Source organism: Gopherus flavomarginatus, chromosome 24, assembly GCF_025201925.1.
Source record: "Gopherus flavomarginatus isolate rGopFla2 chromosome 24, rGopFla2.mat.asm, whole genome shotgun sequence".
NCBI classification, from domain to species: Eukaryota; Metazoa; Chordata; order Testudines; family Testudinidae; genus Gopherus; species Gopherus flavomarginatus.
In genome coordinates this window covers 6,747,135-6,762,277 of record NC_066640.1, presented here as the reverse complement: position 1 = coordinate 6,762,277, position 15,143 = coordinate 6,747,135, and the positions used below count along the sequence as shown (strand labels likewise).

The 15,143-nt window shown below is 43.2% G+C and overlaps 1 protein-coding gene across 1 annotated transcript in view; it reads right to left on the bottom strand.

Moving 5' to 3' along the window:
* The window catches only part of MUC16 (mucin 16, cell surface associated), a 50,757-nt gene that overhangs the window by 23,072 nt on the left and 12,542 nt on the right, over positions 1-15,143 (bottom strand). Inside the window, 19 exon segments of the mRNA XM_050934507.1 lie at positions 42-184; positions 472-498; positions 757-929; positions 1,319-1,386; positions 1,480-1,622; positions 1,912-1,938; positions 2,065-2,237; positions 2,370-2,437; positions 2,531-2,660; positions 3,060-3,133; positions 3,221-3,419; positions 3,809-3,876; positions 3,970-4,082; positions 4,386-4,412; positions 4,539-4,711; positions 4,851-4,918; positions 5,012-5,154; positions 11,276-11,403; positions 14,774-14,844. Of these exon segments, the coding sequence (XP_050790464.1) occupies positions 42-184; positions 472-498; positions 757-929; positions 1,319-1,386; positions 1,480-1,622; positions 1,912-1,938; positions 2,065-2,237; positions 2,370-2,437; positions 2,531-2,660; positions 3,060-3,133; positions 3,221-3,419; positions 3,809-3,876; positions 3,970-4,082; positions 4,386-4,412; positions 4,539-4,711; positions 4,851-4,918; positions 5,012-5,154; positions 11,276-11,403; positions 14,774-14,844 (2,016 nt within the window).

The following is a 15,143-nucleotide window of genomic DNA, read 5'->3' as shown; positions in this document are numbered from 1 at the left end:
CCCCAAACTGCCCAAGAAGGCTGTGAGCGAGTAACACTTACCAAAGAGATCAAGGCTTTCTCAGTAGTATTGAACCAGGTAGAGTGAGGAGTTCCCAGTTGTGAATTATATTTGAGATTGGTTATGGTGAAGTTCACTGTGAAATGTTCGATTGCTGGAACGGGGGTTGAGGTTGGCAAAACAGCTGCAAAAAGAAAAAAAAACAGAATGAAAAATCAATGATCTCACCCCTACAGACACACTGAAGCACATCTCTAATTCCACAGATGCATGTTTACACAAATCACAAATTGGGTTTTATTTCCCACCCAGGGGTACTACGGACAGTTCTCCTTAGAGGGCCAATTCCATTCCATTGTGAGCAGAGTCACAGTTGTAGACAAGCACTATTCACCACCTGTTTTATATTAAATTCTGAATGTTTGTATCTTTCCAATGTTTTCAGTAAGGATCATTCTGAACTATACTCACTTGGCAGAGCTGGTGCTTCGTTATAACCTGGAATGAGAAGGGAAAATGATTAGAGGGAAACTAGACCAGTGGGGAGAGAAGAAAGTGACAAGTAGGATGGTCCAGAAAGAGCAGTTGGGCATAACACAGTCACTTACTTTCTATGGCCTGAGGTTATTCTGGGGTTGGGACTCTTTCTTGCTATATGTGATCTTTAATGTCCATCAAATATATTGTGTCTCTATTGTTACATTGGTGCAATGAATTTCATAGAATGGACAAGCTGTAAAGAAATCAGCTGGTTACCATTGACATAGAGGCTGTCCTTGTCCAGCGTGTAGGGGCCCAGCTTGGTGATGCCATTTGTCTTGTTGCGGATTTCATGGTAAGCACCCACTCTGTCAAACAGGGGAGCAGTGGAGTCGTGCCTATAGGTGCAGACGGCATCCACACCAGTGTTATTCCCATCTCTCACCGATCTGGAATAGAAAAACCAATGTCAGATTTGATCCTGTGTTTAAATTGTTTGCTAATGATGAAGATATATGTTTCCTTCTGGGATCTCATTGTTACCAAAACATGGCAATTCATAAGTACATCTATTAATACAATGTAAAATAATCCCTTTAACGATGTTCTATCAATCAATAATGTAAATAGGCCATTTATGAAGCTCTAACCATTCAGTGTCCCCTAGAAACCTGTTCTGATATTAACACATTTTTCTTCCATCCACAGTGACAGAAGTATGACAGGGGTTTATGCAAGAGAGAAATATTTACACTTCATTAGGATGACAAATTAACTGATAGTAAATGTGTGCTCAGACTGTCATGTTTTAAATACATGTCAGAGCCTGGATGCTTACCTGCAAGCTATCACTTCACATCTTATATAAGCTGGGCCGATGCTGCTGTTCTCAAATATTGGGTTGAGCTGGCAAAGAGAGGATGTCATTAGTCTGTCGTACCGCTGAGAGCACCAGATACCCCAAACTGCCTGGAAAGGCTGTGAGCGAGTAACACTTACCAAAGAGATCAAGACTTTCTCAGTAGCATTGAACCAGGTAGAATGGGGCGTTCCCAGTTGTGAATCATATTTGAGATTGGTTATGGTGAAGTTCACTGTGAAATGTCCAATTGCTGGAGCAGTGGTTGAGGTTGGCAAAACAGCTGCAAAAAGAAAAAAAATAACAGAATGAAAAATCAGTGATCTCACCCCTACAGACAAACTGAAGCACATCTCTAATTCCACAGATGCATGTTTACACAAATCACAAATTGGGTTTTATTTCCCCCCCAGAGGTACTACGGACAGTTCTCCTTAGAGGGCCAATTCCATTCCTTTGTGAGGAGAGTCACAGCTGTAGACAAACACTATTTACCACCTGTGTTATATTAAATTCTGAATATTTGTATATTTCCAATTTTTTCAGTAAGGATCATTCTGAACTATACTCACTTGGCAGAGCTGGTGCTTCGTTATAACCTGGAATGAGAAGGGAAAATGATTAGAGGGAAACTAGACAGGTGAGGAAGTAAGGAAGTGACAAATAGATGAAAGGATGGTCCAGAAAGAGCAGTAAAGAAAACTGTTAAGAAATCAGCTGGTTACCATTGACATAGAGGCTGTCCTTGTCCAGGGTGTAGGGGCCCAGCTTGGTGATGCCATTTGTCTTGTTCTGGATTTCATGATAAACACCCACTCTGTCAAACGGGGGAGTAGTGGAGTCGCGCCTGTAGGTGCAGACGGCATCTACACCGGTGTCATTCCCAGCTCTCACCGGTCTAAAATAGAAAAGCCAAATTTGATCCTGTGTTTAGATTATTTGCTGGTGACTGTCCAATGCCGAACAAATGACAGCAAATGAACCTTCACGCTGTAGGGTAATATGGTAATCTTGGAACCTGGATCCTTACCTGTAAGCCGTTACTTCACATTTTATATAAGCTGGGCCAATGCTGCTGTTCTTAAGTATTGGGTTAAGCTGGCAAAGAGAGGATGTCATTAGTCTGTCGTACTGCTGATAGCACCAGATACCCCAAACTGCCTGGAAATGCTGTGAGCGAGTAACACTTACCAAAGAGATCAAAGCTTTCTCAGTAGCATTGAACTGGGTAGAATGAGGCGTTCCCAGTTGTGAATCATATTTGAGATTGGTTATGGTGAAGTTCACTGTGAAATGTCCAATTGCTGGAGTGGGGGTTGACGTTGGCAAAATAGCTGCAAAAAGAAAAAAAAAGAACAGAATGAAAAATCAATGATCTCACCCCAACAGACACACTTAAGCGCATCTCTAATTCCACAGATGGATGTTTACGCAAATCGCAAATGGGGTTTTATTTCCCCCCCAAAGGTACTAGAGACAGTTCTCCTTAGAGGGCCAATTCCATTCCATTGTGAGCAGTCACAGTTGTAGACAAGCACTATTCACCACCTGTCTTATATTAAATTCTGAATTTTTGTATCTTTCCAATGTTTTCAGTAAGGATCATTCTGAACTATACTCACTTGGCAGAGCTGGTGCTTCGTTATAACCTAGAATGAGAAGGGAAAATGTTTAGAGGGAAACTAGAACAGTGGGGAGAGAGGAAAGTGACAAGTAGGATGGTCCAGAAAGAGCACTTGGGCATAACACAGTCACTTACTTTCTATGGCCTGAGGTTATTCTGGGGTTGGGACTCTTTCCTGCTATATGTGGTCTTTAATGTCCATCAAATATATTGTGTCTCTAATGTTACATCGGTGCAATGAATTACATAGAACGGACAAGCTGTAAAGAAATCAGCTGGTTACCATTGACATAGAGGCTGTCCTTGTCCAGCGTGTAGGGGCCCAGCTTGGTGATGCCATTTGTCTTGTTCTGGATTTCATGGTAAACACCCACTCTGTCAATCAGGGGAGCAGTGGAGTCGTGCCTATAGGTGCAGACGGCATCTACACCGGTGTCATTCCCATCTCTCACCGATCTGGAGTAGAAAAGCCAATGTCAGATTTGATCCTGTGTTTAAATTGTTTGCTAATGATGAAGATATATGTTTCCTTCTGGGATCTCATTGTTACCAAAACATGGCAATTCATAAGTACACCTATTAATAGAATGTAAAATAATCCCCTTAACGATGTTCTATCAATCAATAATGTAAATAGGCTATTTATGAAGCTCTAACCATTCAGTGTCCCCTAGAAACCTGTTCTGATATTAACACATTCTTCTTCCATCCACAATGACAGAAGTATGATAGGGGTTTATGCAAGAGAGAAATATTTATACTTCATTAGGATGACAAATTAACTGATAGTAAATCTGTGCTCAGACTGTCATGTTATAAATACATGTCAGAGCCTGGATGCTTACCTGCAAGCTATCACTTCACATCTTATATAAGCTGGGCCGATGCTGCTGTTCTCAAATATTGGGTTGAGCTGGCAAAGAGAGGATGTCATTAGTCTGTCGTACCGCTGAGAGCACCAGATACCCCAAACTGCCTGGAAAGGCTGTGAGCGAGTAACACTTACCAAAGAGATCAAGGCTTTCTCAGTAGCATTGAACCGGGTAGAATGAGGCGTTCCCAGTTGTGAATCATATTTGAGATTGGTTATGGTGAAGTTCACTGTGAAACGTTCAATTGCTGGAGCAGGGGTTGAGGTTGGCAAAACAGCTGCAAAAAAAGAAATAACAATGAAAAATCAATGAACTCACCCATACAGACAGGCTAAAACCCATCTACAATTCCACAAATAAAAATTGCAAATGGTGTTTTATTCCCTGCCAAGAGAACTGCGGACAGTTCTCCTTAGAGGGCCAATTCCATTCCATTTTGAGCAGACTCACAGTTGTAGACAAGCACTATTCACCACCTCTGTTATATTAAATTTTGAAAGTTTATCTCTTTCCAATTTTTTCAGTAAGAATCATTCTGAACTATACTCACTTGGCAGAGCTGGTGCTTCATTATAACCTGGAATGAAAAGGGAAAATGATCAGAGGGAAACTAGACAGGTGGGGAGAGATGAAAAAGACAAATAGATGCAAGGATGGTCCAGAAAGAGCAGTAAAGAAAACTGTGAAGAAATCAGCTGGTTACCATTGACATAGAGGCTGTCCTTGTCCAGGGTGTAGAGGCCCAGTTTGGTGATGCCATTTGTCTTGTTCTGGATTTCACGGTAAACATCCACTCTGTCAAACAGGGGAGTAGTGGAGTCGTGCCTGTAGGTGCAGACGGCATCCACACCGGTGTTATTCCCATCTCTCACCGATCTGGAATAGAAAAGCCAATGTCAGATTTGATCCTGTGTTTAAATTGTTTGGTGGTGACTGTCCAGTGCCGAATAAAATGACAGCAAATGAACCTTCACATTGTAGGGTAATTAGGTAATCTCAGCCTCTGGATCCTTACCTGTAAGACGTCACTTCACATTTTATATAATCTGGGCCGAAGCTGCTGTTTCCAAATATTGGGTTGAGCTGGCAAAGAGAGGATGTCATTAGTCTGTCATACTGCTGATAGCACCAGATACCCCAAACTGCCCGGAAAGGCTGTGAACCAGTAACACTTACTAAAGAGATCAAGACTTTCTCAGTTGCATTGAACCGGGTAGAATGAGGAGATCTCAGCTGTGAATCATATTTGAGATTGGTTATGGTGAAGTTCACTGTGAAATGTTCAATTGCTGAAGCGGGGGTTGAGGTTGGTGAAACAGCTGCAAAAACAGAAATAACAAAGAAAAATCAGTGAACTCACCCATGATGACGGTAAGAATATGTTGCTGGGAAAACAGATACTTTTATATCCAATATAACTGCATCTTTTATTTTCCTAAGGGAACCGTTAAGCCATTATCCTTAGACTGCGAATTGTATTGGAATATCAGACTCTCTCTTGCTATGCAAAATAACAATATGCAGAACTTTTTTCGTACTATTTGGAAGCTTCGTACACTGTGCTCTGCTCACAATGACATTGATAGCGTTTACCTGCGAGATTAGATCTAATCAAACATCTGTTCCTTCTATTACAGGCATTGGCAGAATTAGATTTTAATATTTTATAATTTTGACAGATATTATAGATGTTTTTATTTTTAAGCATTTTTAATTTTTTTAATTGATTTGAATGTTCACACTGTGCAAAATTGAGTTTTAAGCTTTTAATTTTTTTTGTTTGAGGGGTGTCAGTGGGGAGTGTCAGACAATAGTTATTTAATGGCAATAGATGTTGAAATTCCGAAAGTTAAAGTATTTTCTAATACACAAATTCTCAACATCACCTATAAAAATATACAAAGTGAACATCTTTAAAGCAAACTCTGAGAAGTTGTCAAGCAGCATTTTCCTGACTTTGCCTATCTGTAAATTTCCATTTTTATCAATGGAAATATTGTTTCATCAGGTTGTGTGTGTACTGTGGAAGTGACGTTTACTGACATTTATCAATAAAAATCTCGTCCTTCCAAGCCTATGTATTACTTAGCAATTGCCTCTGTTGAATTTCATCTGACATCATGTTCCTAACATCCATAGAACCAGATTCTGCCATGCTTGGTCCTGCAGAATAGTCTCTGACTCTGAAGTATAGTCCATTGACTTCAATGAGACTAGTCAATGAGTAAAATACTGTTCAGCATGCGTAAGGGTAGCTTGAAGCTCACATCACCTGTATATGTCCTAAGTAATGTGGCTCTGTGTGGGTGGCTTGTGAAAGTGAAATTGACTCAAGACACACTCAAAGGGGGCACAGGTTGCCATTCACCTTGCAGCCTCTTTACATCATTTGCACTAGAACTGGTCAAAATGGTTTGAATTTTTGAAGATTTTTAAGCACAAAACATTAATGCAAAATTTCCATCTGGCAGGGGGGACCATTTTTTTTTTTCCATTTTACCACTGGCCTTAATTCCTATAGCCTGTAGGGACCACTAGATCCATGTAAATGGGGATCTCATGGCCTCTTCCCTGATCTGCCCCATCCATGCCCTCCAGGCTATCCTGTGCAGAGCTGGCTCAGAGATCTCCCCCATGCATGCTCCTGGAAAGCTGTATGACCTTCCCTCTCACACAGCGAAGGTGTGGAGCTGAGCCCCAAGGAGTCTGCATTCTAACTCATCCCAAGAAACAATGGAAACATTTGAACATTTAGAGTAACATTTTCAGAAGCATCTAAGTTGGTGGTTCTCAAACTTTTGTACTGGTGACCCCTTTCACATAGCAATCTTTACAAATTAAAAACATTTTAAAATATATTTAACGTCATTATAAATGCTGGAGGCAAAGCAGGGTTTGGGATGGAGGCTGACAGCTCACGAGCCCTTGGAGGGTCCCGATCAAGGTTTGAGAACCCCTGATGTGAGTGATTATGTCCTACTGAAAATCTGGACATACCCTAGGTGCTTTTGGAAATGATACCTTTCAAAGACCAAAGCCTCCCTGTTAGCATTTTTTTGGTCCTGTCTAAAGAATCTAGCCCAAGAAAAGGTCTCACTTGTTGGCTGGGAAGTGGTGGTTGGGAAGAAGGAAGTTGTCATCAGAAGGGAAGTCCAAGCAGTACATAGGGTGGGTTGTGGTATTTTTGAGGATGTCATCTCTAAACTGGGCGAAACAACTGGCTGACATGAGTATGTGGTTTTACTTCTACTAAGAATAATGGCAGAACACAGTAAAATACAAATCTATAGTAAAAAGCAGAGGTTACCATTAACTATACATCTGTCTAGGCATTCATACCTGAAGTAAGCATCGGAGAAGCTCATACTGTTTTCCTCTCTACCGTAAAGGTACTAATTACTGCTGTAGTCTCACCTGGGAAAGTGGTCTCTAGAGGAGATGTGGACGTTTCTGCTGTTGCAGAGGTGGCTGCAGCAGTCGTAACAGATGTTGAACTAGCAGGCAGAGTGATTGTGGTTGGCTGTGATGTGGAAGTGCTAATTAGTGTTGTGGACTCAGCTGGGGAGGAGGTTGGACGAGCAGAAGTGGATGTCTCTGCTAACAGAGAGGTAGCTGCAGTTTTAGTCTCAGCTGTGGAAGTGGTCACTGGGGCTTTGGTGGTGGATTCTGCTCGTGTTGTGAGATACGTTGTTGTGGTCTCAGGTTTGTTTGGGATCACAGGAGCTCCTGCTTTGGTGGTACTCTCTGATGTTGTACTTCTGGTCGTGGTGGTGGTGGTGGCAGTGGTGGTTTTAACCACAGGAGTTGTCTGTGTTGTTGTGACATTATTATCTTTATTTTGTTCCACTGGCTTAACGGTCTTCTGGTAGATAATTTCAGTTATTTCATGATCTGTGTAGAGAAATGTATCTCCATTATGCTATTTTACATAGGTGCTTATACCACCTATTGAGTGCAAATGCATGGAATATGCATATCAATAATACATGGTCATTGTGAATATATTGTGTTTGTTTTAGCTTGAACATTCCAACATTTTCTCCCCAGTTGTGAATTTTTTCTATTTATGTTCATCACAATTTACATGTTGAACATATGTAAGAGAGTCAGTCTATAGTTTGCTCTTTTCCATTTCCTACTCTCTGGACCTTAAGTTTACTGAATTGGGGATTTAGTATTTAATATTTCCACTTCAAGCTTTCAAGATAAGGCTGTAAATAAGAAATAACTACCAAGAAAAAGTCAGAGAATTCCTGTTTCGATACCTTTCTTGTCAGATTATATCCCCTTTACTCCCACATTTATTTATGTTCGTTAATAAGTTTCAAGAAGATTATTTAACTTCAGTTAAGCAGGCAACATTTTTATAATAAGACAGTCCCATATGTTCTATTTATTCTTTCTTTTATGTTCATATCTCCCGAGCTTCCTATACCCATGGAAAGTCTAAATTTTTCCACTTCTATCTCAAATAATACTCAATTACTCTAGGAAGCAAGAAACATTTATTTTTTTAATCCACAAAATATCTCCATTCTAATTAGATATACACTGATAAAAAATGTTTCTTTTACTATGTGACTTCAAAAGGATGACAGCCTGGACTCCTGCTGCTTAAAATGAGTCAGAACTCATGGGGAAGCAAATTCTGCAATTACAAAGAATACACAAGACGAAAACAATGCCCTTACTTGTTAAAGCAGCTGTGGTAGGTGAAAGCGATGTTGTGGTTGTCACAGAGATGGCTGCCGTTGTTTCCCCACTGATAGGAACGCCCAAAGCAGTTGTGGTCTCAGCTGGGGAAGCTGTAAAAAGGGCAGATGTGGTTGTTCCCTGTGTTGTAGTGGCAGTGTAAGTTTTTGTGGTTTCAGCAGGGGTAGTGGTGATTGGAGCCGCGGTGCTTCTCTCTGCTGCTGTAGCAATGGATGATGTTTTAGTAGTGTCGGCGAGAACAGTCGTGACAGGGGATGCTGTGGGTGTCCCCCGTTCTGTAGTGGTGCCCAAAGCTACTGGGATCTCAGATGGGGAATTGGTCTCCAGTACAGATGTGGACGTTTTAGGAGATGCTGTGGTGGGAGTCAGTGTCAATGTGGTCTCAGCTGGAGAAGTCACCATAACAGCAACTGTGGATGTCTCTGCTAAAGAGGAGGTGACAGCACTTGTGGTCACAGTGGGAAAAGTGACAAGACGGGCAGATGTGGTTGTCTCAACTTCTGTAGAGGTGCTGGGAATCCTTGTGGTCTCAGAGGGCAAACTTGTCTCAAGACGGACTGTGGATGTCAATGGTAAAATAGAAGTGACTCCAGTTGTGGTCTCAGTGGGGGATGTTGCCACAGGTACTGGTGTGGTGATAGCCAGAGTGGTGGTTGTTTCAACAGGGGAAGTAATAGGAAGGGTGACTGTGGTTGTCTCCTCCACTGTAGTGGCAGTAGTTACTGCTGTAGTCTCTGCAGAGGAACCGGTCTCTAAAGGAGTTGTGAGTGTTTCTGCTATGGTAGATGTCCCTACAGGTGTACTCTTAGGTAAGAAAGTGGTAGGAAGAGGAACCGGGGTAGTCTCTTCCACTGTAGAGGAGCCAGTTATTCCTGAAGACTGAGCTTGGAAAGTAGTCTCTACAGGAGCTGTGGAGGTCTCTAGAATAGTCGAAGTAGCTACAGCCATGCTCCCAGGTAGTGCAGTGGTTGGAGGTGAAGCTGTGGTTGTCTCCTCTACGAAGCTGGAACTTGTTGTTGCTGTAGTCACAGCTGCAGAAGTGGTCTCTACAGGAGTTGTTAATGTTTCTGCTATGGTGGAAGTGGTTATAGCTGTGCTCTTATGGGCTGAAGTGGTAGGAAGGGCAACCGTGGCTGTGTCTTCTGCTTTAGTGGTACTAGTGATTGCAGTAGTCTCAGCTAAGGAAGTGGTCTTTAGAGTAGCTGTGGAGGTTTGTAGAATTGGAGCTGTAACTGCAGCTGTGCTTTCCGGCTGTGAAATTGTAGGAAGCGGAAGTGTGGTTGTCTCCCTGACTGTAGAGGCAGTAGTTATTGCTGCTGTCTCTGCTAAGGAAGTAGATTCTAGTGGAGCAGTGGAGGTCTCTGGACTAGCAGAAGTGGCTACGGTTGTGCTCTGAGATAGTGAAATGGTGGGAAGTGCAACCATGGTTGTCTCTCCTACTATAGTCGTACTAGTTATTGCTGTAGTCTCAGCCAGAGAAGTGGACTGCCGAGAAGCTGTGGAAGTCACTGGAATAAGAGACGAGGCTACTGTGGTGCTTTCAGGAAGAGAAGTGCTAGGAAAGGCAACTGTGGTTGTCTCTTCTAGTGTAGTGGCATTAGTTGTTGCTGCAGTCTCAGCTAGCGAAATGGTTTCCAGAAGAGCTGTGGAGGTCTTTTGAATAAGAGAAGTGTCTGATGCCATAGTCCCAGGTAGTGAAACAGTAGGAAAGAGAACCGTGGTTGTCTCTTCTGCTGTGCTGGTACTAGATATTGCTGTAGTCTTAGCTACAGACGTGGTCCCTATGGGAGTGGTGGAGGTCTCTGGTATAGCAGAGGTGGCTATAGCTGTACTTTCATGGGCTAAAGTAGTAGGGAGAGTAATTGTGGTTGTCACGCCTACTGCTGTGCTACCAGTTACTGTTTTAGTCTCATCTTGGGAAACGGCCTCCAGAGTGCTAGTGGAGGTCTCTCTAATAGAAGTGTGAGTTGTTATGGTCTCAGAAGGGGTAGCGGTAATTGGAGTAACTGTGCTTTTCTCTGCTGCTGTAGCAATGGGTGCTGTTTTAGTAGTCTCGGCGAGAACAGTGGTGACAGGGGATGCCGTGGGTGTCCCCCGTTCTGTAGTGGTGCCCAAAGCTATTGGGATCTCAGATGGGGAATTGGTCTCCAGTACAGATGTGGACGTTTTACGAGGTGCTGTGGTGGGAGTCAATGTCACTGTGGACTCAGCTGGAGAAGTCACCATAACAGCAAATGTGGATGTCTCTGCTAAAGAGGAGGTGACAGCACTTGTGGTTGCGGTAGGATAAGTGATAAGAGGGGCAGCTGTGGTTGTCTCAACTTCTGTAGAGATGCTGGGAATTCTTGTGGTCTCAGAGGACAAATTTGTCTCAAGATGGACTGTGGATGTCAATGGTAAAATAGAAGTGACTCCAGTTGTGGTCTCAGTGGGAGATGTGGCCACAGGGACTGATGTGGTGATAGCCAGAGTGGTGGTTGTTTCAACTGGGGAAGTAGAAGGAAGGGGAACTGTGGTTGTCTCTTCCACTGTAGTGGCAGTAGTTACTGCTGTAGTCTCTGCAGAGGAACCGGTCTCTAAAGGAGTTGTGAGTGTTTCTCCTATGGTAGATGTCCCTACAGGTGTACTCTTAGGTAAGAAAGTGGTAGGAAGAGGAACCGGGGTAGTCTCTTCCACTGTAGAGGAGCCAGTTATTCCTGAAGACTGAGCTTGGAAAGTAGTCTCTACAGGAGCTGTGGAGGTCTCTAGAATAGTCGAAGTAGCTACAGCCATGCTCCCAGGTAGTGCAGTGGTTGGAGGTGAAGCTGTGGTTGTCTCCTCTACGAAGCTGGAACTCGTTGTTGCTGTAGACGCAGCTGCAGAAGTGGTCTCTACAGGAGTTGTTAATGTTTCTGCTATGGTGGATGTGGTTATAGCTGTGCTCTTATGGGCTGAAGTGGTAGGAAGGGCGACCGTGGCTGTGACTTCTACTTTAGTGGTACTAGCGATTGCAGTAGTCTCAGCTAAGGAACCGGTCTTTAGAGTAGCTGTGGAGGTTTGTAGAATAGGAGCTGTAACTGCAGCTGTGCTTTCCGGCTGTGAAATTGTAGGAGGCGGAAGTGTGGTTGTCTCCCTGACTGTAGAGGCAGTAGTTATTGCTGCTGTCTCTGCTAAGGAAGTAGATTCTAGTGGAGCGGTGGAGGTCTCTGGACTAGCAGAAGTGGCTACGGTTGTGCTCTGAGCTAATGAAACGGTGGGAAGCGCAACCATGGTTGTCTTTTCTACTATAGTCGTACTAGTTATTGCTGTAGTCTCAGCCAGAGAAGTGGACTGCCGAGAAGCTGTGGAAGTCTCTGGAATAAGAGACGAGGCTACTGTGGTGCTTTCAGGAAGAGAAGTGCTAGGAAAGGCAACTGTGGTTGTCTCTTCTAGTGTAGTGGCATTAGTTGTTGCTGCAGTCTCAGCTAGCGAAGTGGTCTCCAGAAGAGCTGTGGAGGTCTTTTGAATAAGAGAAGTGTCTGATGCCATAGTCCCAGGTAGTGAAACAGTAGGAAAGAGAACCGTGGTTGTCTCTTCTGCTGTGCTGGTACTAGATATTGCTGTAGTCTTAGCTACAGACGTGGTCCCTATGGGAGTGGTGGAGGTCTCTGGTATAGGAGAGGTGGGTATAGCTGTACTTTCATGGGCTGAAGTAGTAGGGAGAGTAATTGTGGCTGTCTCGCCTACTGCCGTGGTACCAGTTACTGCTGTAGTCTCATTTGGGGAAGAGGTCTCCAGAGCACCGCTTGAGCTCGTTGAAATAGTAGAGGTGGCTGCTGCTGTGGTCCTAAGAAGTGTACTGGTAGGAAGAGGAACTGCGGTTGTCTCTTCTACAGTAGAGCTACTAGTAATTGCTGTAGTTTCAGATAGAGAAGTAGGCTCTAGAGGAGAGGTGGATGTTTCTCCTGTGATTCTTGTGAATATAGCTGTGCTTTCGGGTTGTGAAGCTTTGGAAAGGGGAAATGTGGTTGTCTCTTGAATTGTAGTGGTACTAGTTTTTGTTGTCATTTCACCTGGAGACATGGTCTCTGCAGAAGAGGTGGATGTCTCTAGTATAGTAGAGGTGTCTGCTGCTGTGGTCCTAAGAAGTGTAGTAGTAGGAAGAAGTGTGGTTGTCTTTTCTCCTGCAGTGCTACTAGTTATTGCTGTCGTTTCGGGGACAGATGTCATTTCAAGGGGAGGGGTAGATTTTTCTCTTACAGTCGTGGTGGCTACAGCTGTGGTTTCAGGTTTTGAAGCTGTAAAGAGGGGAAGTGTGGTTCTTCCCTCTATTGTTGTAGCATTATTTATTGGTATAGTCTCAGCCAGGGAAGTGGTCTCTTCTGGAGCTGTGGATGTCTCTGGATTAGTAGAGGTGGCTGCAGTTGTGCTCTCAGGTAGTGAAGTGGTAGGAAGAGCAACAATGGTTGTCCCCTCTACTGTCCTGTTACCAAGTAATGCTGTAGTCTGACCTGGGAAAGTGGTCTCTAGAGGAGATGTGGATGTTTCTGCTGTTGCAGAGGTGGCTGCAACTGTCATAATAGACACTGAACTAGCAGGCGGAGTGATTGTGGTTGGCTGTGATGTGGAAGTGCTAATTAGTGTTGTGGACTCAGCTGGGGAGGAGGTTGGATGAGCAGAAGTGGATGTCTCTGCTAACAGAGAGGTAGCTGCAGTTCTAGTCTTAGCTGTGGAAGTGGTCACTGGCGCTTTGGTGGTGGATTCTGCTCGTGTTGTGAGATACGTTGTTGTGGTCCCAGGTTTGTTTGGGATCACGGGAGCTGCTTCTTTGGTGGTACTCTCTAATGTTGTACTTCTGGTCGTGGTGGTTTTAACCACAGGAGTTGTCTGTGTTGTTGTGCCATTATTATCTTGATTTTGTTCCACTGGCTTAGCGGTCTTCTGGTAGATTATTTCTGTTATTTCATGATCTGTGTAGAGAAATGTATCTCCATTATGCTAGTATACATAGGTGCTTATACCACATATTGAGTGCAAATCCACGGAATATGCATATCAATAATACATGGTCATTGTGAATATACAGTGTTTGTTTTAGCTTGAACATTCCAACATTTTCTCCCCAGTTGTACATTTCTTCTATCTATGTTTATCACAATTTACATGTAGCATGCATGAGAGATTCACTGCAGAGGTAAAATAACCTGAGCATGCATCCCAGAGCAGGCCACTCATGTCAGTTCACCCAAAACAGCTTTGGGGGGAGAGGAGGAGAAGGAGGAGAATGTCCTTCCTCATAACTTTTAGCCCAGTGGTTCAGGTCCTCCCTTGGGATGTGGAAGACTGACTGTTGCACTGTGGATAAATAATAAAAGAATCATTTGTGCAGGGGATCTGAGTCCTGAATCTCCCACATCCCGGGAGAGTGCTCTAATGAAAAAGATATAGACTCATTCTTATGCATTCTCTCTCTCCCCTCCTATCCCTGCACACTCATTTTATAGGGGCCTAGGTGTCTCTCTGAGGCTCCATGATACGCAATTATTTTCTAACTGCCTATAAGAGCATCACAGACGTGAGCGCCATTTCTGCATCCAGGCTGTAACTTTTTAAGTTTGAACTTTTAAGTGCCGCTGACTTCAGTGAGACTGCTCAGTTGCTTGAGTGCTTTGCTGAAGAGGGAAGAACTTAGTCACATGTTTAATGTTAAGCACGTGCTAAAGGTCTTAAATATTTTACTGAATTGGGGTCTTAGCATTTAATGTTTCCTTTTCAAGCTTTCAAAATACTCTTGTAAATGGGAAAAACTACCAAGAAAAATTCAGAGAATTCCTATTTCAATGCTTTTTTTGTCAGTTTGTATCCCCTTTTCTCCCACATTTATTTATGTTCGTTAATAAGTTTCAAGAAGATTATTTAACTTCAGTTAAGCAGGCAACATTTTTATAATAAGACAGTCCCATATGTTCTACTTATTCTTTCTTTTATGTTCATGTCTCCCTTGTTTCCTATACCCATGGAAAGTCTGCATTTTGCCACCTCTATCCCAAATAATTCTCAATTATTCTAGGTAGCATGAAATATTCATTTTTTAGCCACAAAATATCTCATTCTAATTAGATAAACACTACTAAAAACTGTTTCTTTTACTATGTGACTTCAAAAGGATGACAACCTAGACTCCTGCTGCTTAAAATGAGTCTGAACTCATGGGGAAGCAAATTCTGCAACTGCAAAGAATACACAAGAGGAAAACAATGCCCTTACTTGTCAAAGCAGCTGTGGTAGGTGAAAGCGATGTTGTGGTTGTCACAGAGATGGCTGCCGTTGTTTCCCCTCTGACAGGAAAGCCCAAAGCGGTTGTGGTCTCAGCTGGGGAAGTTGTAAAATGGGCAGATGTGGTTGTTCCCTGTGCTGTAGTGGCAGTGTAAGTTGGTGTAGTCTCAGCAGGGGTAGTGCTGATTGGAGTCATTGTGCTTCTCCCTGCTGCTGTAGCAATGGATGATGTTTTAGTATTCTCAGCAAGAAGAGTGGTGACAGGGGATGCTGTGGGTGTCCCCTGTTCTGTAGTGGTGCCCAAAGCTATTGGGATCTCAGATGGGGAATTGGTCTCCAGTACAGATGTGGACGTTTTAGG